Here is a 26,557-nt window from a genome sequence, read left to right on the forward strand (position 1 = left end):
AAGAGTACAGTCTGAATGTACAGGATTTTCATTCCCTAACTAGAGGATTATTGATGCAGTTGGAAACAACGCAACTTTGTAAAAGCTAAATAAATTGCATACATTTACTTTAGAGATCGACATTTTCAATACAAAAAAGATAATTAAATATCTTAAGTGAGGTGTAAAAATTATAGTATGAAATCTAAATAATAAACCTATTTTGTCGTTTAGCTGTGTGTGATTTTTCTCAATAATCAAAGTGAAATAGAGGAATTACATGTTCTTTATTGTTCCTGGAAGAAGGCAGGGAATGAGTTTACTGGAATTATAGAATGAGAAATGTATTCTTGTAAGTAAATGGTGCCCTTGTAGTTTTGGCATATTTCAGGTTCTGCAACTTCAGAGTCTTCTAGGATATATGTTTCATGAAAATAACCTTCACAAGTCATTATAAGTTTCTGCTTATAACTTGTCCATGTTTCCAGCTGACAGGGTTCACACAACTAATGTGTACATTCGTATGCATTTCTTTGTTGAGCTGTAATTAGTGAAAATGGAGGTTGTGAAATAGAAGTCAAATTCTGGATCCTTATTTTAGGCACTTAAATGCATTTTGATTCAATTAGATCAGAACAGTTTCATTTCTAGAAATATAGTCTACATTTCCCAATTTGTTCTTCAGATGTAGAATGGGCTGCTGCTCATGAGTGGTAACTGAAGGAGCAAACACAGCTGTTTTTAAGGATAGCAAGAAAACCACTGGGCCCATGGGTCTCCCAGAGATCTTGTTCATCCCAGAGACACTGTATAGTGGAGAGTGTCCTCATATGCGAGTAAGACTCAGAAGAGCCTTTTTTCCTAGACTGTTTTGGCAAAGTGCTGTGTACTTTAACAAGCTAATTCTGATCCTGCTCTTCGATGACCAGAAGGTTACAGGCCCCACTTTTCAACTTGCACATATAAAATTAGGCACCTGCTGAAATGATAAAGCACAGTACCTGCTGCAGCACCTTTCATGAGGGTGTCGTGCAGTTGTTCTACAGTAGCTAACTAGTACCAGGGCTCCAAAGAATAACAGCCAAAAGGGTTTTCTGCCAGAAAGTGAGAACAGTGGAGAAAAAATTTGTCAGAGGAAATAAAACATGTTGATGCACGCTGAGAACAGTAGAGAGCCAAGGGTGAGGAATTGAGATGAAGAAAATAATTGCTACAAACTTAGTAAATGAGGAGGGAATTAAGAGGATGTTGACTGTGGAGATACTCATGTAGAGGAGATTAATACCTCCTCATAACGAGGAGGTTAAAGATAATATAACAATGGATGGGTTACTAATAATAGCATATATCAGAGTAAAGTGACAAATGGCAGCAGGCAGTTTTGCTGTTTCAGGTGGAATATGAGAAATATGGAGGCCAGAGAGAAAGGACTTTATTTATCCAGGATCACTTGGACAGGAAGGCTTTTAGAAACGCAGGGACTGAAGTCAGGCTGGGTTTTGGTAATACCACGGAGACAGAGAGTATTCACCTTGGTACCAGGCTGAAGGCTGAATGTGCAGGGACTTACAGGGGGTGATGGAGGGGAGAGAATCTCAAAATAAGGGTAATGCTCTTTTTCCTTGTGGACTTTGCCCATGTTATTACTTGATGATAAGGTCTGTGGCTTATTGTTTCCTAACTTAATGCTGAGTTTCTGTTGTCCAGCTTTGAACGGGTGCTTGTTCCTTTTCGTTTCTCTCTAACTCCATGTAATTAATTATTTATTCATTGTTTTCTTTTATTTAAACTTTAATACATGCATGAGAGATTAGCTAACATTTTACTTGACACATGTTAATGACTCCCTTGCATCTTCCTCTTCTTGAAGATAATCGATGAAACCTACTGGAAATTAAGGCTATAAATTTACAGGTAGGGATTGCAGTGTTGCTTTAATCAATATTTTGCTGATAATGGTAACAGTTTATTCTTATGAAATATGTTGGCTGTAAGGTGGAGAATCAATGTCTGGAAATGAAAAACAGGTGTCAGGTTTGACAGGGACATTGCTGTTACGGTGTCTGGAGGCCAGCGGATTGTGTCAGCAAACACAGCAGTAATTCTGTTGAGCACAGCGTGTGAGGAACTAATGAAAATTCAGAAACACTGATTCTGTCTAGTGAACTTGAGTCCTTCAGTAATATGTTCATCTTCTATTCATCTATATCTATTTTGGTCTCACATCCCTTATCCCTCACTTTTCTTTCAAGCTGCAATTCATAATACCGAATATATGTTCTGTACCTCAGTCTCTTCTGCATTATGTTCTGCGAGCTGATTTTGTTTCATTACAGCGTGAGGAAAGCAGTGCAGTGTGCTTTAGAGTTCCTAGCAAAAGTTCATACTCAGAAGAAAGCCAGAGATATAGCTGTGCAAACTCTGAGTGGATACCTTAGGATTAAAAAATAGCCGAAGAAGAGTGAAAGAGAGCATAGAGAGGAGAAATGTAAACACATTTCTTTATCAGATTCATAAGCACTAACAGAAAAATAAAAACAGTTCTTCTGAAAATGTGACTTATAATCAAAGATAAAAACCAGTGGCATATAAAACTAAAAGAAATAGAAAGCTTTTCTTCCATGTATCAGAAAGCTCTGATACTGCAGTCAGTTTTCCTAGCCTCGCTCAAATTTTACATATCTAACGAAAGGCATTTTTAACAGGAAGGAAGAGACTGAGTGGCACATATATCTTTTCTGTTAGTTATACTCCCTAACCTTAGGAAACAGTTCAACTAATGTGCTAAAAGTACAATGGGTGATGAAAAATACCCTGTTTATAGTAATTCTAATGTATAAGTAATGGCATCACTTTGGAAAAGGGGCATTTCAAGCTCTGTAGGGCTCTGTGGCTTAGGGAAAGCACTGGGGGTTTGGGGCTGGCACTTAGTAACAGTGGTGGTTCTAGAGCAACTGCTCCTGCTCCGCTGGGAGTTGATCATGTTTGGAGCTATCTTACCGTCGCTTGGTAAGTCACATTCACTCTCTCCTCTCGTGATACCAGGAGATACCCTAGCTACTCCATCACTGCCAGCTCCTGCCAGTATCACCAACTGCATCAGCAGCTGCTACAAGCCTCATCTGCAAATTGTGGGAAATATGGCCAGTATGAAAATAATGCTGTTTCTCTAGGGACGCAGTTAGAGATGTGTCAGTCATATGCTCCCAACTAACAACTGACATGTCCATGCACTTGCAGTATTAGTGCTTTGCAGCAGACATGCTTGACCTTTAATTCTAGTTCTACCTTTATAGTGGCTAAGGTGCAAAGTCTGGATATTTTAGCACAATGCTGCTTGCAAAAGCAAAGCAAGACATGAAATATGTGCAGAGCTGCTCTCTCCCTGAGGCTCCACATGTCATCTGAGAAAAAGAACCGACATGAGACCAGGAGATATGGTATGCCTATCTTTTAAGTGACTCTGAAACTACTTCCTGCTTTCCTCATCAAAACTGCTAATAAATGAAGAGCTTTTGCTAAGGGTGCCGTGTCTTTGATACAGACCTCCAATTAGGCACCCCATTCACATTGTTAAATAGTACCTTAGGCATCTGAAAACATAGCCATGATGCTTTTAAGCAATTATCATCTTATATATCTAAGTATCAATAGGTAGTCGGTGGACTACTAAGGAAAACCTCACAATGAGCTGAAAAGGTGGGGTGTACTCATATTCCCATGTCTTGTAGAGACAGAAATCATTGTATTTCAGAAAGAGTAGTTTTCCGATATATCTGTACATTTGCAAAGAAAAGATTGCATCTAGAGGTTGAATTCTGCATTCAGTTTACATAGCTTCATGGTATTAGCTTCAACTGGAGTTATATGATAATCCTTTAGATACCCCTGTTACAGACTTAGACTCTCTGGAGAACCTCAGCATTGTCATGGTTTTCACATCTTCAAAATTCTTTCCTCACTGCTATTTCATTTTCCAGTAGGGTGATCTGTAACTTAATGTCTGATCTTTTATCACATGTGGAAGCCATATGTTTCACATAGCCTAAATCTTTTGCCCACTGGATAAGTGCAGATCTGATCTTCAGTCTCAGAGCGGATATTAAGAGCTGAACAAATGCGCTCCTCTTTGGTAAAGGATGTTGTCTGCCTTCTACCTTGCAGGAAAATGAGTAAATCTGGCTTGTTCACAGAAATGGAATTGCTCTGGGAAAATGTCATGCCAGATTGCAAGACTAAGTTTGTCACCAGTCTGGCGGGACAGCCTTATTGCTTGATGATTGCAACTATCTTCTCACCATATTGATTTTGAGGTGTATGCCACACCCATTTCAAACCCTAAGCTTACAATGGTTTCCCAAAGAATTTATTAAAACGTCACATGGGAGTAGGTACAAGACAGGAGTATTATTAGCACCAAATCTACTCCGAATCAATTTGCTAGAAATCACAAGCTTACAGGGTTATGTTGCTAAAGAAGCAAAGAGAACATAGCCTGTAAAGACTGTAGATAAAGTTTTCCTAGGCAGAGATGTCTCTGGACCAAGCTTACAGACAAAATTAACTGATCATAACATTATTTCTTACAAGGGAAAGTAGGTTTATGGAGGCCTCTCACTACTTCTAGGGTTAGGCACTATAGCAAACTCTTTCATTGGATAGGGAATACCTTTATAATTTTTGTTAATAAAATAAACCAACATTGCATAATAGTGTAGATAATTTGTGTTACTCTTGAAGACATTTTGGTGGATGGATAAAAACGAAGCTGTATGCTCAAATCTTTGCTTATGACATAATAAATGCTCATGAATTATTTTGAATACATGCATTTCTCAGAGATAATGCTTACTAGCTATTGTTCAGTGTCACAACATATACCTAGCTAAGTTTTAAAGCATGAATATTTCTTGGTGTATTCATAGGATTTTACTAAACATCTGAAACCTACAGGACAAATCATAGAAAGTTTTCACCTTGTTAGAGCTAAGTAATCATGAAATATTTAATGAAAGTGGATGCTGACAGTATTTTATCATGATAGAAATCGGTATGAAAGATTAAAGAACCATCATGTAGAGAAGGGAAAACCATCAACTGAAGATATGTGCTTAAAAGAAAGAGAAATGAATGGAAAAAGTACTGCTTTTTTGCAGCTACAAGGATCTCTAGTCCTTCATTTTCTTCCTTTACAACTAGTAGGTGAACAGTTTGCAAGCAGTTTGCAGATACCCTAGGCAATACGCTTGGCTTAGCTTTGTAACCTTGTAATTTGTCTTTTGTTGAAAGGATAGATTTATTTCCTTTGCACTCACACGGCCAAATTCTGCCCCTGGATGTGTGCATTAGGTGTCAGGTTGCCTGAATCGAAAAGACAGTGTTTGTACTGAAATAGGTAATGTTTTACTATAAAACAAGATTGAGCTGTTAGCCTGTGGTCGCAAGGTGAGCTATTTGCCATCTGATGAAGTTGTTTGTGTTTTGAATGCAAGTGAGAGAAACAAATTTTAGGAAGTGGTGTCAGTTGCGAAAGAAAAGAAAACCTTAAAAATTATCAGCTTTATTTTGCCAGATGGTATGCCTCAAGACAGATGTTTTATTTATGCAAAGGTCGTTGCTCTTCTTCAACCTCAGATATTACATTATAAGAGTTAAGTCTTCTATTTCCACAACAGCACTGAAAAATTATTTACAGAAGCAGACTCAGACTGAAAGGGCATGGTTATTCTCAGCCTGACAGGCGTATGAATGGGGCTATCCATATGCTTCTCGGATCGGAACGATTGCTAAGACAAGCTGCTAGTCCCTGTCCCTGTCCCTTTCCCTCCCTTTCTTCTCTCTCTTTCTTTCCCCACCTTTTAACGGTAGCTTCTGCGAGCCTTTCTCCAAGGAAAATGTTTCCTTTGTCTCCTCTAGAATCAGACTTCACCACACTTCCCAACCATTATGCAACTTCTTGTATGGGAAGATCACCCCCACAAACTTGCTGGGAGTCAGGAATGTGAACCCTGTATTTTGTGGAATTAAGCTTTTAATAAAAGCAGAAGGTTTTTGTGCTAACCTTATGCCTGATAGTGCTCCCTCTTTGCGGTTCTCGGGTTGCATCTTCATAGAGTCTGTGGTCTTTCTTTACTTTCTTTCCGTAACTTTTAAAATGGTCCAGTTTTATCCCAATTAACCAGCAAATTACTTATGAGCTGCTTTGTCTGTTTTCACAATATTAGCCAATGATAATAAAATTTTGAATATGACTTTTCTATATTACTTCAACAATAGAGTTCAAGATAAAAATTAGTATACTGATGTTGCCTCATTTAAGTTTTGGATGTGCAGGTGTATTATAAATTAAAACAGCAACCATTAGTATTGCCATAGGGGCTACCAAGCTTTAATAAATGCGCATACAAACATATTTACACACCAGTGGTCTGTAAATCACAGCTGAATTTCTTTCCTGGGAAGACATACATCTATACCTACCTCTAAATTTCATACTGAAGGCATACACAAGATAACCAGAAGAGTGCTAAGACTGATACCAGCATTGTTTATGCATTTCTACAGCTTTATTTGGAAACACTAAAATCCTGTAATTTTTTTTTAACTAAAAAAGGAACTCATGATTTTTAGTGATGTCTGTGATACTGTTTGGGGTTTTTCTGACTGTTAATTATATTTTCAAAATGGCATTTTTTGTTCATATGGTGATTTTTTTATTGTTATTACTTCTGGGTGTTACACAGAGAATTATGTATTTGTCAGTGTTTGGGTAGATTGCCTTCAGAATATTTCAGATGCTCTTCTTCATTCTTCCTCAATTAAGAAAATTGAGAAAGCTCAAACTAGCTATTAGGATGCACTTCCAGGGCATTTCAGAGCGTGCCTTAGGTGAGAATAAAGTATTTTCATGTATATTTAGGACAGCCTTCATGCACCTATTTCGTATGTCTTCACTGTTGCTCTATTCATTTTGTTGTCCATGTGCTTCCCTCTTGAATTAAGAAATAGTTTTACAGTAAGATCAGGATAACTATTTCCATTTTTAAAATCTGAAGTGAATTGCAAATTTTGCTGAAGCAAATAGGTACATTTATTGTAATTTTAAAGAGCTTTTTGTTTGCATTGAGAGTAAAATTGTTTCAGCAACACAGACACGAAGGTAATCCTATGGTCTGCTGAACATACTGTGGGGAATAATGTATCCATAGTTATAAATATTAGGCTTTACTTTTATCACGAGGTTCTAGCAACATCATAAACAACAGGATTGAGTCTTGAATCATCTGTTCATGTCACTGGAAACCATAGATGGAATTATTGCCTTATTTTATGTGAATTTGCAGAGGGGTCCTTTTATATATGGATCATGATTAGTGCCTGTGAAGCTGCCAGAAGCCTCCTAGGGTTTGTTCTGCCATTTGTAACTGATTTCTTGTATATGTTTTTAATCTTGTTATTGCAAATTTATCTAGAGAAAATTTGGATAGGTGACTTGGTATAAACTGGAAAAACGAAAGCCATCACCGTGCTTTAGATTTCCCTCTGGCAGAACACAGAAACTCCGTAATGATGGTTTAAGCTGTTTAAAGCTCTTTGTTTGCCTTTTTAAAGCACTCTTACAAATATGTAACGTGGCATTGCACCGCACACGTAAACGTTACCTGTTTTGGTCTTTCGATGACAGCACTGACATACAGTGCTTCCCTCTAGAGACAGGTGACGCTCTGAACTGAAGTGTAATTCAGAGAAAGAGCCTTGAATCTTACCTTTGTCTTCATTCAGATATTTTTTCGTATATCCTGAATCTGCTAAAGTAAACTATCAACATACTAAGAATAGCCTTTCTGATGAGACATTGGCACTTCCAGTTCTTATCATAGACTCTAGTTAACTTGCAGCTTTCACAAATCATCTGTGCATGGCTGTAGGAATAACCAAAACTTTCCAGCATCCTTGAGCGCCCCAGTTAGCTCCCCAGTTACATGCCTGTGTGTTGTGAGTCTCTTGTGCTTCCCAGGGGCACTTGAGAACAGCTGGAGCCTTTGCTCCACTCTCCACTTCTTGCATGTTTTGCCAAGGGCAATGGAGAGAAATGAGGAGAAACAAAATTGTGGTTTCTTATTGGTGTGCCTTTATGGCAGCAGTCACTCAGGTAACAAGACAGCAAGGAAAGAAATTCCTGGGATGCCTCCAACGCACAGGACTTTGTGTCAGTCATGGCATTGGGTACATGCCACATTGTGCAAGATAATCATGTAGGGACCACCTCTCCTGTGGCATTTATGCATTCAAACATAACCATAGTTCAGAAGGAGGAAAAGTTCCCTCAATACGTTAGAAAGTTGACCTTACACACAGCTATCTCCCATTGTCTGTAATAATGGCACTTTTTGACTTTTCTTGATGAGGATTTGTTATGTGATGGGAAACTTGAGTGCATTTGGAGCTTGTCTGTCTTCTCTGTTTCTCTTACAGTTGCATTTCATCCACACTCTAGTTCTGTTAAGGCAAAACTTGCTCTTCCCAGGCTCCTTTCACTAATAGGTCTTGAGATGGCTGGGAGCTTTTAAGGTCCTGTTGCTGTAGGCAGAAAGCCATTGCAGGGATTAGATGCACCATAGGACTCTGCAGATAATTGCTGTGTTACAGCGTGGTAGAGAGGACAAAGGAGGTATTTCTCTGTGTCTTGGGCCACAGAGCGTCTGCTGTGACAGCCGCCTACACAGTGGCTGAATTCACTCACAAACTCGGGTAGAAAACAACTCTTACGGAAGGATTTTTCTTTCCACGTTTTAGCCCATAATTTCTAGGTTAAAACAGATTTTCCCCAGGCTCACTGCTCTGGCCATATTGTTATGTTATGTGAGAATGGTATCCTTTCTGTTACAGTCACAAGCCTGCATTAGAAGAAGCCTCAGATCAGTGGTGTTACATCAAGAATGCAATTGCCCAAGCTGAACACTATGCTGTGAATTATCACTTATGCAGTTCCATACTGTGGCCATACTGAGTTTATCTTGACTCCTAAGCAAAGGTGTGCTTGCTCGTCACCATGAGGACTTTGCCCTCCTCAAGCCCCTATTCACCTAAATTCATAATGGTGGTATTAGATACAGTGTTCAGTGAATGAGTTGAAGTGGACCTATGTGCTTTTGAGGTAAGTCATGCAAAGCCCCTTCTGCTTTAACTTTTAAAAGGCCTAATTTTGTTACGTTCATTCAGTTGGAAACTGTTCCTGGATTAGAATACTTGCATCTATGAGTTAAGGTAGTGAAATCAATATAAGGAAGGGGGAGGAAGATCTTGCTCAGAATACTCTGTCAGAAGACCAACAGTAATTTGTTTGAGGGCTTCTTAAAAGTTCTGTTCATGTAACCTCCCTTTTTAATTTAATTCTTAATTAAAATCATTATTCTGTAGCATATCTAACAAGCTATTTAGCAGGAGAAAAAAATGTTTGTGCCTTTAATAATTTTGCAGACTCACAGAAATGTAGTTATCAGAAGAAAGATATTCCTTCTTGGATAATATGTCTGAATAGTCTTTTGTAACTTTTAAAAATAATATTGTTTTAATTATCATAGTAATATGTTACTATTGCTGATACAGCAATTTAAAATGATTGCTTTATACTTCACTACTTAGTACACTGTGAACTCATCAAAAATTAAAAAATTTTGTATAATGCAGAATCTCTTGGATATTTCAGCCTACCATTTAGTGAGCTTTTGAACCTTTATTCTTTCTTCAGTGAACACTGCTAGCTGGATCCGACCTAAATATTCAAAATACCAAGTCTATCTTAACTCACCTGTTTGTCTTAAATTAAGCTCTTGCCTTCCCTGACATCAGCTTGTCTGCATTCCTAAAGCCATATAGTGGTAGTAGAAGCACTGTCAAACTTAACAGTGCCTGTTTATATTTAGCCTTGAACTGCAGTATATGAACTGGAGAATATCCTCAGCAGTGGAATAGCTGCAGACAGCCTGATTTTGATGCTGCTTTCTTTTTAACTTTCAGGACATGCTGAAATAAGAATAATATCTAGTTCCTATATAAACCTTTGAGCCATAAATATTAAAATGTTTTACAGACAGAGGCTTTAATTATTCTAATCTGAGGTGTTGAGAATTGAATAGAGATTTTTAAGATCTTGCAGTGACAAGTGCCTAAGCCAGAAATTGAGCCCAGATTTCAAAATCCCCAGTGCAGTGGTCTTTCTACTAAGCCACATCATCTATGAGAAAAATACCTATTTACTTTGACTTTAGCTAAAGGGGGCAAGTGAGAAAATAGAGTGTTGTTGATTTCAAGTTTCTGTTATGTTGTCTTTCTGTCTTTTTTTTTTTTTTTTTCCTGATTTGTCTCTACATTTGACCATTGAGATCTACCCAAGAAGTCCTCACAGGAGTGTTTGCACCATTTAGCACTGTTGTGTTCAGATTTCTGAAGGTCCAGCTCATCGAGTAGGTTGCCTTTAGGTAGGCTAAGGGGTGGTTTAACTGCACCTTGGCTACTACATTGTAAATACAGAGTAGTTTACTGCTCTTCCATGGAGCAGTAAGTTGCTCTCTATAAAGACACTTTCCAGAAAGTAGCAAACATAATCTAAGTTAATTATCTACTTTATCTTGAGATAATTTGCTCCTGTAACCTGACCCAGTTCAGCTTAAACCATACAGTTTTGACTAACGCCTCAGTACTCAGTTCTTCACCAGGTATGACTAGATACATTAACTGTGTCACTTGAACCAGGTGCTAGTGTAAAGATGAAAGGCAATGGAGAAAAATGTCAAAATAACAACACAAGGCAAATTCAAATAAGAGTGTATCTTTCAAGCAAGATTCAAATAATTTGCTCAACAAATAAGAACTTTCAAATAAGTTCTACAGTCTGAACATAGGATATCTCCAAGTTAGTTTAACAAAGTAACTTTTAGTAACTTTCAAAGTACAACATGAACAATTAATGTTTAGAAAGCCCCACTAATGCCTATTTTCTGTTTTTTTCAGATTAACTGTTAGAATGGAGTTCTGAGTATCATAATCCCATTTACAAGTCAATAAAAATATTTGGTCCTACAAATATAACTTATTTGAAAATACAGTTCTGCTACTGGCAGACTTGCATAATCATGAAGCAGAGACTTATTTATTGAGAAACTTCTAGCTTAAGAAGGTTATACATTATATGAATATTTCTAGAGCTTGTGTATATCTGTATACTAAATCCAGCACACCATTTTTGTATGCATGTAAATTGCTGAAGAGAAAAATAAGCATCATCATAATTCAAAATTCTAACAGGCGACTCTTCAGCCATTTTACAAATGCAAAAGCAGTAGCTTTTCCATTGTTGCCATCTCTTAAGGTTGAATTTTGAATTACAAATACGAGCTTACATGTACTGTCACATAAATACCAATTTTAATGCTTAAAATATCTATGTGTTGTTTCTGTCTTTCTGAATACTACCTATTTTCTGAAATGAAACTATCAAAAACTTTAGTTAAATTTTTAAATAAGGGCAGCTCCATGCCTATTCTGGGACAGAAAGCTCTGGGAGCTGTTGGTTTCGAGCTCTTGTAGACTCTCCTTGCTTTTAACAAATGTTTGTTAACTTAGCCTTTCAGTTCCCCTGAGGGGTCGGGCTCATTTGTTAAATTGCGTTTCTATAGATGGGGAAACTGAGGCCCTGAAATCAATAGCTATTTGCCTAACTCGAAGGAATACCTAAATAACTGTTTCTATGCATAATTTAATGGTTTTCCAAAAGAAATACTTGTTACATAGCTTGGAAAAACAATATTCTGTCTTTTCTAGTCCTGCATTTTAAATCTGTCTTCCTCATTTTGTTAGTGAAAAGCACCCTTAAAGATGAATACCTGAACACTGCTCAAATTGCAAAATGCTAGTCAATATCCTGAATTCTTTACTTTCATGATCATGATACAGACAGGGGAAAGGCTGTGGTCAGAAACCTCTGTGCCTGGAAGAAAACTGTAATGTATAACAGATGTCAGCAATTTATAAATTCAAATTAGACTAATATATAAATAGCCACTTTATAGCACTTGCTTTTTATTACTTCATGTATGACCTTTTTCAGAGCAGCAATTATTTTCCATTAGTTTAGTTCAATTGGAAAAAACAGTGCTTAATGGACTTTGAATCCTGGGTCACTAGTGATAGAATGAGACAGTTTTCAGCTTTCTGTAACTGCTGTCACATGCAGCCCCATAATTTGCCACACCAGCTTATTTTCTGGTGGACTTTTACTAGTCACCTCTTCTATGTTTTCCTTGAACTGCGTGATAAAATTGTGATCCAGAGCTCCTGAAGGGTCTGCGAAAGTGGTTTTTGTCTCAACAATAAAGCAGCAGCCCATATTTGACCTCTGAAACCGTAATCTAGTCCTTTGTTCAAGTTTCCAGGTACTTTAACAACCTCCCATAACCTCCACTTTCCTGAATATTTGGTAGCTGCTTTGTGTTCTTCCATGTCAGTTATGGTTTTGACAGAAATGCAGACGCTCTTAAGTCCATCTGACAGGACCAAATTTAGCAGAGGGGAAAGAAGCAGAAGGACAACTAAAAATGCAAAGTGACCTGTAGCAATTAAAGCAGGGAAGGCTGCAGGCAATGTAGGGAATATAGTCCTAAAATTTTTTAATCTCTATGACTAGAGACAGTAAATAACACACGCTGAAGACCATGTGTGGTATAATGGGTGACTTAACTAACCTGTGATACATTATGCAAAAGCAAGTTTATTTTCATCTTTTCTTATTAATACTGTGGTTGCATTCCTTTGTCAACTCTTTTTGTCAGTAGTATCATATATCTCAGTATTTGAGGCCTCCATTAAAGTCCCAGATAAATGCATTTTTATGGGAATCTTAAGACTCTGACAAGCCTTTGGAGGACAAAGAGTATTAGTTTGAAGCGTTAGTTTTTTCCTGCCTGTTCCGCTTGCTCCTCTGCTGGAAGTTTCCTTCCTTGTGGTTAATGTGTCAGAAGCAAATATGGGCTGGTTTCTTTTCTGTATTTCATGCTAAAGTAGAACAGTGTAAATTCACTTCATGAGCAGACGTGTTTGCTTGAATTTGCTTTTTACAGGGAATGGTGTAGCAAAGAGGTGGAATTTAAGACTGGTGACAAATAACTTCCTCAGCTGTCACAGGAAGATTCAGTAAAATCTGCCAGAGGGGTGTTGGGGAGGGACCAATTTGGAGCAGAGTTCTTTAAGTAGTTTTCCAGATACTGTGATATGGCAGGAAGAAAAGCTTGAATTTATAACCCTCCAAAGTCAATATATACCCCAATTGTAGGTACTTTTCAACTCTTTTAGTGTTTAAAGGAGTTATGCATAATTATTGATTGGGAAAGTTAATCAACAAGAAATTCCTTTCGTACAAGGTAACCTAATACACAGAAAAACAAAACTAACCTTATATATATAATTTCTGTCAGTGCTAATATCACTGTAAATTAAAACATCCAAAACTTGATGAGATATCCTCATAACAAAGGAGAAGTTTGTATTTTGTTCTTTTAAGGAAGTCTGAATAAGGTACTATTCTCGTATGAGCTACCTTGAGAAAGGAGTCAGAGTTCAGTGTTGCAGCTAGTATTTTAAAACCCAATTTATCAGTTGCTTATTGTATAGAAAGATGGTTGTTTAGACTGGTGGGTGAAAAAAGCACTTTCCTTCAGTCAGTAGCTCGTAACTCCTCGAGCTTGTGTTAAGCTCCTGGAAAGGTCTCAAGGATGTGCTTAACCTAAGGAAGGTTAAAGGTTGTATCCGGACTGACTCAGAAGAACATAGGAGGTTCTTTGGGGAAAAGGATCTTATCACAAATTAAACAGAAGATCTTCTCAACTTTGCGCTACTTCCCTTTCATTTGCTGTTGTGTTTTGTAGCAGTGCCTAATGGTGCAGCAGGAAAGACAGAATCTGCTGTTCCCGTGTGACACATACATTTTAACGTTCAAAGTCTCTTCTCTCAGTTGATACAGAGAATCCGATTCATTTATCAGCCTTACGCATTTGAGACTTATTTGTCTAAACTGATCTCACTCTACATCATTTGGTTAAGGTTGATTGCACATATCAGATTAGAAGGAATGTTAAATATTCTTTTTAGATAAGTAACATTGATTGGTGGCATTTTCTCTTTTACCGAGATTTATATCACCATGGAGTCCTGTCACTTGAGTTCAATAAAAGTCTGTCTTAAATCCCCAATTTAGCTAGCACCACTGTATATAACTGCTCTGAATTAATGTGAATTGTCAGTAGCAATAGGCCACAGTGATAACCAGAACACCCTGCTACATCTTATTCTGACTGATCTGTGAAACAGCATTGCCCATTTATTTTTTTCCAGAACATAATGAATAGTCTCTGTGCTTCTGCTGTCTTGGCAGGTATTGAGCAGCTGAAGCCTTCACTAATTTACACCATTTTTTAATCTTTTTCCAGTTGACTTTTGGGGCAACTTAAGAAACTGTACCATGAAACATAAGGAGCTCAGAGATGCTAATGTGTGGCATGACAGTCAGAGCAAAGAGTTTATCAGAATAAGTTTCCCCGTTGTTTGCTTTGGAGGGTAGCACATACCTGCTTCCCCTGCAAGAGGCATGCTTTGCCATTCATATTAATGACAATCACCACAAAGTGATTGTGGCACTTACTGTACAAAAAGACATACACTGTATTAGTGTATAAAGAAAGCAGTGTGCTCTACTGGCATTTCATAGATGTATTCCAGACACTTCCATTCAGAGAAAATTGGCCAGAAATTTTTTTCCCCCACCAGAACTTCTAAAAGTTTATAGTGTTCTCCCGGGCTCCCGTTTTTTGCCCGCGGAGTGGAACCATGTTTAAAGTAACATCTTTAAAGCCACTTCCCCTTTCCACGACCTGTTCGTAGTGCATGGTCAGACTACGTCTGTTGTTCCCATGAATATTGTCAATCCTGTGGAAATGCCTTCCATAACTATGAAGCAGCCCCCTGCACCGTCACTTAGTGTGTCTGGAAGTTTCTTTATTGACACTTTATTACCAAAAACTTTCATGTGCAGCGAGCACGGTACTGTTGCTTGGGAAGTGTGTGGAGGAAGGGTGCCAGGGGCCACAGGAGCAAGTCCTCAGACCTTCAGCTTCCTCCACGTTGCCTGAGGCTTCCCAAATATGAGCAGCATCTGGGCTGTAGACTGCATGAAATGGCCTGGAAGTCTGCTTCCTCTGCTTCCTCCTGAGGGGTGCTGCAGAGGGGGGTACCCATCCCACTGAACGATGAGAATGTGCGCCTGTGTATCATGTCAGGCGGTAACGGTGTCTGATGACTGAACCGCTGTTGGACCTCTGATAGGAAGGGACCATAATGGCACTGTAAAGCACTCGGGAACAACTCCAGAAAAAGGGTTAGATGCCTGTGATAGATTCGACTGAAAGGGACAGTATAGGCAACTCTAATTTGCCTCAAGGATAGTTCTGATCCAAGCCTGAGTTTGGGAATCATACAGAGATGGGCACTTTATTTGCCGTCTTGCCACAGTAATTCTTAATTTGTGCTGAGAGGTATTTATCACTGCATTTTATTTCTTGTTGATTTACATATTCTCTGAAGTTCCTGGGGTGACGTTGGGATAAATTGTCACTGCCATAAGTGTGAAGTGAAAAGTATATGTCTGCACTCCTTTATTTTTCGTTTCTCAGTTAGATGTATGCTACCTTCATGCAAAAGAAAGAAAACCTTAAGAACACATGCTTGTCTGTCTTTCAAACTCTCTAGAATTAGCTTGTCATGAAATGTAAAACTAATGTGTAGTTGTAAAAACCACTGCCAGCATTTTTCTCACTACTGGCTGATGGCTAAGTGGATTTAGAAATGAAAGGGGTTATTATAAGGTGATTACTGAATAGCTAGGTATGTCATTTTAAACAAGCAGCTAAAATCTGTTGCAGATTCAGGATGTAGTCTTGTTTGTATCACTCATAGTTAAAATCTGATTTTGATTGTGGAGGAGTAATCATGTAATGTAGGTAATTTGACAAAAACATATCAAGTGATGTTTTTCTTTCATTCCTTATTTAAATATATTAGAATTTAAATGACTCACCATCTAAAGTATACCTATAAAAAGACAGCAACATAAAGAAATATTAGAATCAATTTGTGTTGGCTCAGATTTAAATTTTACTATAGAGTGAAAAGTTCATATCAGCTCTCTCAAGAAAGTAAACCCTGTATAGAAAATGACACATAAAAAATACTACTGACTTTAAAAGGATATTATTGATGATTATACCAATATTTTGCAACTGTGAATTTCAGCCTGGAAGACATATGCCTCATGGTATATGTATAGCCCTGAATTGGAAAAGAGATGAAAAAGTTAAGGAAACTGTCTTATGCAGGATTATATCACTCATTTATGTGTTTGTGATAAAATATTACTAAAAGCCTAATTCCAGTGCCTCATCTGGTTTCAATCACCAACTGTACTCTGTTATTTTTAAGTGGTGAGCTGATCGCTTGTATGCTTGTTAGAATGTGTTTCTAGTGGGTCTTCTAGTCAATTATAATTGACTAAATATCTTGGTTGTCTCACAAGAATGATCCTTCCTGGAAAAAGTAGATCTCTGTTATATCTCACAGCTGAATTTGAGGAGAAGTAAGAGGATTCAAGCTGGCTCATTTTAAGCATTTTGCCTGCTCATTTTACTGCCGTGAGCTATGAGTATGTATTTTATCATTTTCTGAGCTCCCAGGTTTTGGGCTAAGCAGTTCTGGCCACAAATCAAAGGCAAATCTGTTGACTATTACGTATTAATGGCTTAGAAATAAGAAATGAGAATTAAGGTTCCACTGATTTTGCTGATGCTCTGTAACCTTTGGCAGATAATTCAATCATGTTGAGCTTCAGTTTCTTTGTATATAAACCAGGAGAAAAGCTGTCATACCTCATACAGATGTGTAAAGTTTAACTATACTGTACTTGCGAAGTATACGATAAAATAAAATCAGTGGAAGCACGAGAAAAGAGATGTTATTTGCATCTTGCTCCACATTGAAGAATGCCTGTGTTAGCATCAGTTCCTGCAATCTTATTGGCAACAGGATAATATGAGAGATGCTAGCTTTTCTGTTTTCTGCAGCAGACTGCTGGCATCTCTGGCAGGAAAAAAGAAGGCTGAGTATGAGCTCATGCTATATGTGAGAATCACATGGTTCCCAGATGACAGGAAGTGGTTTGGTCCAGAACCAAAAACTATTTGTGATGGGGTTGATCTGAAACATGTTTTTTTAGTTGTTAATTCTTGTCCTATTGATGTTTTTTATGTTGTGACACTGTGGATGCTGATCATGTTAGCAGAGGTGTTGGGGGAAATTTATGCAGGAGGCTTACTTCTGCCTCTCAATTTTCTTGAAGTCTGGAATAACTTGGAAGGGTGCAGAAGGTATCCCCACAGGCCACTGCTCAAGGCTCATGTCATCCTGCTACCTTCAGGGTACGCACATCCATCTGTTTGTCTTCCTTCACTGGCATTTTGACTGTGGAAGACATGTACCATAGAATATAATTAAAATGAAGCCATTTTTCCAGAAGTCTCTCAAAGAAAAACAGACATATTCCAGTTTTCAGCTACTAGTTATATATATCTGATTATTCCTGTCTTCTCTGGAGAGCAGGTGACTATCGTTTCTGTTTTGCTGCCTCAGAGTTCTTTCTTACGTTAGCTCTGAAGGGCACGCATCCCCACATTTTTTAAAGTGTCAGGGAGTACTTTTGGAGACTGATGGAAGTTGCTGCTCTGCTGTGGGAGGCATGTCTTTTGGAAATGTTATGTAGCAACTCTCAGTGAAAGATTGGTAAGAGTTTTAAATACTCTGACTTGAAATCTTTCCAGGAGATGCTGAGGATCTTCTGCAGTCATTTACTTTTCCACAGATTAATCTTCTTGGTAATTATTGCTGTTAATTTCTGCAGCTGAAAGAAAGCAGAGGTATGCCAGATTAAACTGGTTTTTCAATTTTTTTTTTCAAATTTATAGTTGTTCTTGGCTGCTTTTAGCATTTATTGCTTGCTGTCACCACACACTGTGTTCTTAGATAAGTAAAATGACTGACTTCTAATGCGTCCCTCTTTACTCTAGGGGTTGTTTCTGGATTGTCAACAGCTTTGTGTACACTAATAGCTTAGTCTTTGATTTGATTTTAAAATGTTTGGACTCAGCAGGACAACGACATCAGCAAAATCATATTAGGGTGTTGATTTTGCTGTTTCTTTTAGTCATTTGTCCCTATGTTTCTTTGGTTACCTCAGTGATTCCTTTCTTTTGTAACCCAAATAATAGGCAGTGTGAACAATAATGAGGGTAAGGTACCCATTTTCTTTCTCCAGTCATCCCTGCAAATCATTGTGTTTCTATTGACCTACATGAAAATCTGTTAATCTGTTACATTACACCACCCAAAACCTTGCCCACTGTTTCTTGCCTCACTGCCCTCTGCGGTTTTTGGTAAATTGGAAGGTGAAAAACCCTGATCCGTTACCAGCTTGGACAAATCACATGGTATTTTGAGCAAAGAAAAGCTCTTTTTGAGCTTCAGTCTGTTGTTGAACTCGCACAAAGAATAATTGCAGTATAAAAATCAGTCCCATCATAGCTGAATATGATCTTGCACAAAACTGTTAAACCAAATGTGTAAACATCAGATTCTTTGCAGTCATGTATAGATTGGATATAATCAAGTAAGAGGAGCTGAACAGGTGAAATATTTTACCTAATTTCTTGTTTGGTGTTGACTCTAGATGTAAAAATCCTGAGATTTGTTTTTTAAAAACAAGACAAAACAGACTTTGCTGGCTCATGAGGCATACAGTCTGTTCCCATATAGATGAAATAATATTTCATTACCTCATGATTCATGCTGCTGAGGCATAACACAACAGTTAGGATGACAAGCAACAGAATATCAGTTTATCTGGAGACCTGCAGAGTAAGTAGAGAAGTTTAGCCTTATAACCTCTGTAGGTAGGGTTTTACCAAGTAAGGAGAAATATGGTTGAAATACGGTGTGCATAAATATGTGTAAAGTCAGAAATATGATCTCCATTGTTAGAAAATGTTAAATGTTTAATAGTTTAGTTCCTCTGCAGGGAAGAGTGAACTTTGCATGTCTCCTTCTCAGCTGTTCTGTTTTGCTTTTCCTTGGAAGGTATTTCCCATTCAGTAAAGTGAATCCGATGTAGCCCTGATTCAGCATGCAGAATCAAGCCTGAAGTGTGTATCTGCTTATGGTCTCCATTGCCATAGTATGCAAGTTCCTTACTCAATTGTACGTAACGCCCTCTGATACTGAACCTAGACTACTCAGAGGAATACTCCATCATTTCCCTCAGAGGGATTTGATGTGAAGAGATGTTAAGTGATTCATACAAGACTGCTTAGAAAAACTGTGACAAAGCCAGGAATTCCTCAGTCTCATTATTTATCATTAATTAAATTTTGTGTTTAAAATAGCTTTATGTATATGATAATATGTTTTTAGATAAGATAATATCTTAAATTTCAGGGGATTCTGTTTTCATCTTAAATTGTTATATTTTCTTATCCTGATGATCCTTTCCTTTCTGTGAAAGGATAATAGAGTCCAATTTGAAATTTAAATCATGAGAGTTGCTACAGGGCTAATCCATGTTAATATTTTACCTAAAGAGGAAATAAGTTCTTGATTCCTATGGCTCAGATGTCTTCTAAATGTTACCTAACACATGTCAGATCTCTGCTGCTACTAAAATATCATGGAGTAGCAGAAAATCACCGTGCCATTCCTTTCTTAGGCTCTTATTTCCATAGGTCTGTGCAGTCGATGGTGAACAGAAAAGACAAAACTTCCAGTGCGAGTTTTCATTCTCAGCCCAAGATTTGATGATCAATGACAGGATGCTAAAATTATACCTAAAAGTCGCTCTGTGATTGTGAAATTGAGTTTTGAAAAAGCATTGTACTTGTAGTAAGAGGTAAAGCGCGAAGTTCCAGAGAAATGAGCTGCAAATTGAAGCTGCGATGGAAATTGCTCCTACCTGTCAGTCTCTGCTCCGTGTTCTCAGCAAAACAGGGCTGAACAGAGAAGAAGTGAGATCACCGATTAAATGGGATGCTGAAATGCCAGCAGCTACAGCAGGACTTGCCGGTCCCTCAGGTCAGAGCTGCGGCTGTCAGGCTTCGCTGCTGGATACCCGGCTGAGTTGGCAGAACGAGCGCAGCACGAAAAGTGCTGCAGGCACCATCAGGGGAATCAGTACGAGCTACCTGGCTGAGCCACAGGCATGGTGCTCCTTTGGGAAGAAATCCTCTTCTCTTTAAGAATTGGTAGGCCCTGTTTTTCCAGTTTACCTCGTGATTCATGCCGGCGAAGCAACACATAAGAGCTAGAATACTGAGAGCAGCAGAATATCAGGTTAGCCAGAGAAGTGCAGAGCAAGCAGAGAGGCTTTATACCCTTTCTGCAGGTGGGGTTTTACCAAGTAAGGTGAAAACAAAGCATCATCAAGCAGTTGTCATTGTATGAGGTGTATGTATTGCATATAATATAATAGGTATGAAATGTTAATCTCCATTTACCAGTATTGTATTTGCCTTCTGCTCTAAAAAATGTGATTTCAGTTGTCATTAGCACTCTGAAATGACATTTTTCTGCAGAGTTACCACTTACCTTGCCTGATGCAAGGTAACAATGATAGACTATTGCTAGGACAACAACTTTCAAGTACTGCATGAACTGTTAACACAGGTCTGATAGCCTTCTATGATGGAATGACTGGCTGGGTAGATGAGGGGAGAGCAGTGGATGTTGTCTACCTTGACTTCAGCAAGGCTTTTGACACTGTCTCCCATAGCATCCTCATAGACAAGCTCAGGAAGTGTGGGTTAGATGAGTGGACAGTGAGGTGGATCGAGAACTGGCTGAATGGCAGAGCTCAGAGAGTTGTGATCAGTGGCACAGAGTCTAGCTGGAGGCCTGTAGCTAGCGGTGTCCCCCAGGGGTCAGTACTGGGTCCAGTCTTGTTCAACTTCTTCATCAATGACCTGGATGAAGGGACAGAGTGCACCCTCAGCAAGTTTGCTGATGATACAAAACTGGGAGGAGTGGCCGATACACCAGAGGGCTGTGCTGCCGTTCAGAGAGACCTGGACAGGCTGGAGAGGTGGGCAGAGAGGAACCTCATGAAGTTCAACAAAGGCAAGTGCAGGGTCCTGCACCTAGGGAGGAATAACCCCATGCAGCAGTACAGGTTGGGGGTTGACCTGCTGGAAAGCAGCTCTGCGGAGAAGGACCTGGGAGTGCTGGTGGACACCAAGTTAAGCATGAGGCAGCAATGTGCCCTTGTGGCCAAGAAGGCCAATGGTGTCCTGGGGTGCATCAGGAAGAGTGTTGCCAGCAGGTGGAGGGAAGTGATCCTCCCCCTCTACTCAGCCCTGGTGAGGCCACATCTGGAGTACTGCGTCCAGTTCTGGGCTCCCCAGTACAAGAGGGTTGTGGCCCTACTGGAGCAAGTCCAGCGAAGGGCTACAAAGATGATTAGGGGACTGGAGCATCTCTCTTATGAGGAAAGGCTGAGAGAGCTTGGCCTGTTTAGCTTGGAGAAGAGAAGGCTGAGAGGAGATCTTATCAATGTGTACAAGTATCTGAAGGGAGGGTGTCGAGAGGATGGGACCAGACTCTTTTCAGTGGTGCCCAGCGACAGGACGCGAGGCAATGGGCACAAACTGAAACACAGACGCTTCCATTTGAACATGAGGAAAAACTTCTTCACTGTGAGTGTGACAGCGCACTGGAAGAGGTTGCCCAGAGAGGTTGTGGAGTCTCCTTCTCTGGAGATATTCAAAACCCGCCTGGATGCAATCCTGTGCAATGTGCTCTAGGTGACCCTGCTTGAGCAGGGGGGTTGGACTAGATGATCTCCAGAGGTCCCTTCCAACCTCAGCGATTCTGTGATTCTGTGATTCTGTCTCATGAGCACAAGAACAATATCTTTATAGCATGTTTCTTTCACTTAAATTTAGGAGTGTACCCATAAGAAAGTATGAGGGTAAAACAATCCTGCACAAAATAAAATCAACTAAATGAAGTCTTCATGCTGTGGTAGTTAATTCAGCTTTCCCTTTTAAGTACTAGTTTTTGAATTCATTAGCCATAATTCTTCCAGTCTTATTGAACAGTTTTCATTCCCCAAGTATCCTGTGTCCTTCATGATGAAGAATATATACTTTCCTGCAAATTGGATGCACTGTGCACTCAGAACCATCTCACAGTAAGCAGGTCTTTTGGGGTATACAAAGACACCTCCCGAGAAGCTCAGTGATAGGTGATCAAATGGGAACTCCTTTCATCCCTTTTGTTACAGTATGTATCTTTTGTTACTGTTATTTTTCATGACTGTCTTGAACCACATCTTTTTAATCCAAAAATTCCATTAGCCTCTTTTTCTGGTTTAAAGTGAATGTGTTTCCCATCATTGTTTTCAAGCTTACTCTGTGGGTTATCTTACTCTAACCAGAAACTGCCATGTATTTGGAGCAAACGTGTCTGTTATGACTGAGCACTCTGCTAAACAGAGCAGATTAGAAGTTCTGAAACCTGTAGCAAAGGAGAATGACAGGAATAGTGTGAAAGGAGGCAGACTGACAGTAATTTAAATAAAAAAGTTTGCCACCTCTAGACACTGGTATCTTCAGGCCTATAATGAAGCCATGTCTGGTAAATAAGAGAAGCATGATATTGGAAAGAAAAATAAAATAAAACAAATAAAACAGTGGTAATTCAGGAATTAGTTTTATTTGATGAAAGAAATAATAAAGCGTAGTCTATTCCATTAACAAGCTCCATTTTTGAGACTTTAAAAGAGAGATTGAGGAAACAAAATGGTAAATTCTTTAGAGTACAGGCCAATATCTTCAATCTTCAAAAGCTCTTTGATGGATAGATATCTTTGGGATATTCAGCCTGGCTTTATCAATAGACATCCCCCATAGACCAGCAGTTATCTCACCTGGTACATATAAGATCCTGCTTTATTTTCCAGCATTATATGTTTTTCTTTGCCCTGTCCCAGTATCTTATTTTTTCTTTTCTCTCCCTTTCTCCTTTCCACTCAGTGCTGAAATTGGTCCCCACTACACTTATCCTCCAAAGGGATCGTTATGACCTCTTAGTTGCATAATCTGTGAATGAACGGTAATAAAAACAGATGTGAACTGTCTAGTTATCTGATATTCTAGATTAGAGAATCAAGTCAGGAGTCAAAGCAACCAGGATATTTGCACTGTCTGATGAGCTGTATCCTGGGAATATCAACACAAGCTGTGTGGTCCCACCTTTTACAGTTCAATCTCTTTTTCTTTTCCCCTTGTCCGTTTTGTTAGAAGTGTGAAACTAACTGTCATTCTCACAGCAATGACTTCAAGATTTAACCTGAGAGCTAACTTGTACTTTTAACTAAGAAAGATTACGTGACATAAGAATATCCTTCTCCTGGGCAGAAATCTTGGATAGGTGTTAATCCCTTTTTTTTTTTTTTATATAGCCACTTGATTTCTGTTTTAAAATGTTTTATGTTAGTTTTATGTCTCTAAAGAAGATTTTTCAGCTCTGCTCTGAGTTTTCTGATGAGCCTACTCTGAACCTAAGCAGGCTGATCCTTATTCTTGCCACTGTGAACTTAATTTCCTTCATTTTCTAGTCCCATTTAGCCCATCCAGATAACAATGCAGTTCCAAAATATTGATTAAAAGATCTTTGCTATTTATAGTCTCACCTGAAAGAAAAAAATGCTTAGAATAGAAAACAAAAAAGGAAAGCACCTTTTTCATGAGATTCCTGTCCGAATTATGCAGAAGTAAATGCTTAAGGAAGATATGAAACTCTCAGGACTTGCCAGTCTTTGAGATTTGCTTCTCATTAATCTTAACTGTTGTAGCAGTAGGAAATATCCCAATGATCAGGATTCTTAGCTGGGGTATCTGAGTTGGGAAGTAGGTAAATGGCTATGTACTAATTTATCAGTAGGAGGTGAGGACTTGGCAGTATCATGTGAGGAGATTTTTTACCAGTCAGTCTAGTCACTAGAAGAAAGACAAAGAATAGATCTGTTATTGAATTTGCTTTACTCTGCTGTCTGGTCACCAGTTGGCAAATATTCTACATTGCTGATCAATGCTGTGTCAGGTGGTGGCAATTAATTAAAAAAAAAAAAAGCCAGAGTATTCAAAGGGGAAGAAGATATACCCTGCTTTGTAGGTGTTACAGAGAACAAGCAATTTCTTAACACCTTTTCTTCAAGGAGTTAAGATGAATAACATCTTTGAACGAATATTTTAAGCATGCAGGGATTTTATTAAAAAATAAAAAGATGAAATCCAGTGTAAATTGTTCAGAACATTTCAAGTGAAGACATGTTGATTAATAAACATAAAAGAGGGAAGATGCATATTAATGTGTTTACGTTTAAGAGGCTTCTAGCTCATTAAAAGTCCTCTGAGCATTTAACTAGTGAAGCAGTGGATAAAACCAGACATTGCCTTTAATCTTGTCGAGGGCTCCAGCACAAAAAAAACAGATTATTGCTAAATATGTATAATAGCTCTACTAATGACAGTGTTTTGAAAATGTGGGGCACACGCCAACTCAGCAGTTATGCTGTATTATGGTGGAAACCTGGGTTCACCTTTCCCAACTCGACTGCAGGGAGCAGCAGGAATGGAGGGAATTTAGCTTCCCTCAGCAGCAATCTTTGGACAGTTAAGTTGAGAAAAATTTCTTGTTTATAGATCACGGTATGTTCCCGGGTATGATTTTGTTAGCTGTGAACTATTACTCATTATCAGCTGGGAGGTCTCTAGGAAGACTCAGCTGCAGTAAAGATATCAACTGAGATGGTTTTTGTCTGTGTTTCTTTGGATTCTGTACTAAACCACTATTACAAAGTGAGGTGTTAGGCTGTTTTGGATGTGGTAAAAAGCAAGATACTAAGAGCTAGTGTTTGTGGGGAAAAAGAACCTACAGACTATTTTAAAGAAATCGGAATATTAACTTCATGTCCTGGCAAAACAGAGATTGATTAATTGTGTTCAGTCTAAGCTGAAAATAAATCAGAAACAGCTGAAGAAGAAGCTAATATTTTTCTCTGTATAAACAGTCCTGGGAGAAACTAACCATATATGTGAAAATTTTCCTCTAAAATTACCTTATATTTTTAGATACTTCTTTTGCTTGAATGAGGTGGAGTTTTTTGCTCTAAAACTGTTAATTTGTAAACAGAATTGGACATAGTTATTCTTTGCAAATAATTGATAGCATCATTTAAACTGAGTTGTACAGTTTGAGTTTAGTGATAAAAACTTTCTGGTTTCTCTTAATTTTTTTTTTATCAAAGACACTTCTCTCCTTTTCTTGGTGTTTTTTTTTTTCTGATTTTTCATGAGACCTGTGCTTTTATTTTCATTTGCAATATGGGAGATAAAGGAATGAACTTCAGTTTCTACTGATATGTTGTATTTACAGAATCATATAATTTGTTATTACTAATATTACTTCTGATATAATTTAATAAGCATAAATATGATACCAGAATTATGTTGGTAATTTTACAGATCCAATGCGTGGACCACGGAAACTAGAGGTTGTGGAGATCAAATCTAGACAAATCACTGTTTGCTGGGAACCATTTGGATATAATGTTACACGTTGCCATCGATACAACCTCACAATCCATTACCGTTACCAGGCTGGAGGACAAGAGCAAGTGAGAGAAGAAGTAAGCTGGGATACAGAAAGTTCACATCCACAGCACACAATTACCAATCTATCACCATACACAAATATCAGCATAAAATTGGTGCTAATGAATCCCGAAGGACGAAAAGAAAGCCAAGAACTTGTAGTACAAACTGATGAAGATGGTGAGTTTTTGTATTTACTTTTTAAAAAACGTGCAAATTAATTCATGTACAAATCAAAATCAAGAAACCAACCACACAAATTAGGAGGTTGTATAAAAATATGAAACATTATTATTACTTTTAATGTATTTTTGTATATTTCATTAATTGTACATGCATATTATTTGTGGTCAACGAGCAAGCCTCTTTCTCTATAAGTTTTTGTTCTACTTTCATTAAAATTTGTAGCAAATTTTCCACCATCTTCAGCAATTTTAAGTCAATAAAGGGGGCATTATAAGCATTATGATCTTTCACATAAGCTGTGCCATCAAACATCATCTAATCATTTCTTCAGTAAACCCATAAATTCTGCTTGAGCTGTGTTTTGCCTCTAAAAGGTCCAGTATGAATTTGAAGAAAATTCAAGTGATTGCCCACAGTGTCCTCACACAAGTTTTTCTTTGGGTTGATAATCTCACCATTAAATATTTCTTCTTAATTTGCAATTTCAGTTGTTCTAGCTTTGGCTTTCCAACCACCTGTTAGTTGCTTATCCAGACAATGTCTTACCTTCAAATATATAAATGTTCCCTTTCCTTTGGTAGATTTTGACTAAAATG

General features: G+C 38.3%; 1 protein-coding gene across 6 annotated transcripts in view; it reads left to right on the plus strand.

Moving 5' to 3' along the window:
• Positions 1-26,557, plus strand: part of PTPRM (protein tyrosine phosphatase receptor type M) — a 504,474-nt gene that overhangs the window by 249,832 nt on the left and 228,085 nt on the right. For all 6 annotated transcript variants that reach the window (XM_067290684.1, XM_067290685.1, XM_067290688.1 and 3 more), the window contains exon 8: positions 25,647-25,955. In XM_067290684.1, the coding sequence (XP_067146785.1) occupies positions 25,647-25,955 (309 nt within the window). The remainder of the gene's footprint in view (positions 1-25,646; positions 25,956-26,557) is intronic.

This window comes from Apteryx mantelli, chromosome 2 (genome assembly GCF_036417845.1).
Source record: "Apteryx mantelli isolate bAptMan1 chromosome 2, bAptMan1.hap1, whole genome shotgun sequence".
Lineage (NCBI taxonomy): Eukaryota > Metazoa > Chordata > Aves > Apterygiformes > Apterygidae > Apteryx > Apteryx mantelli.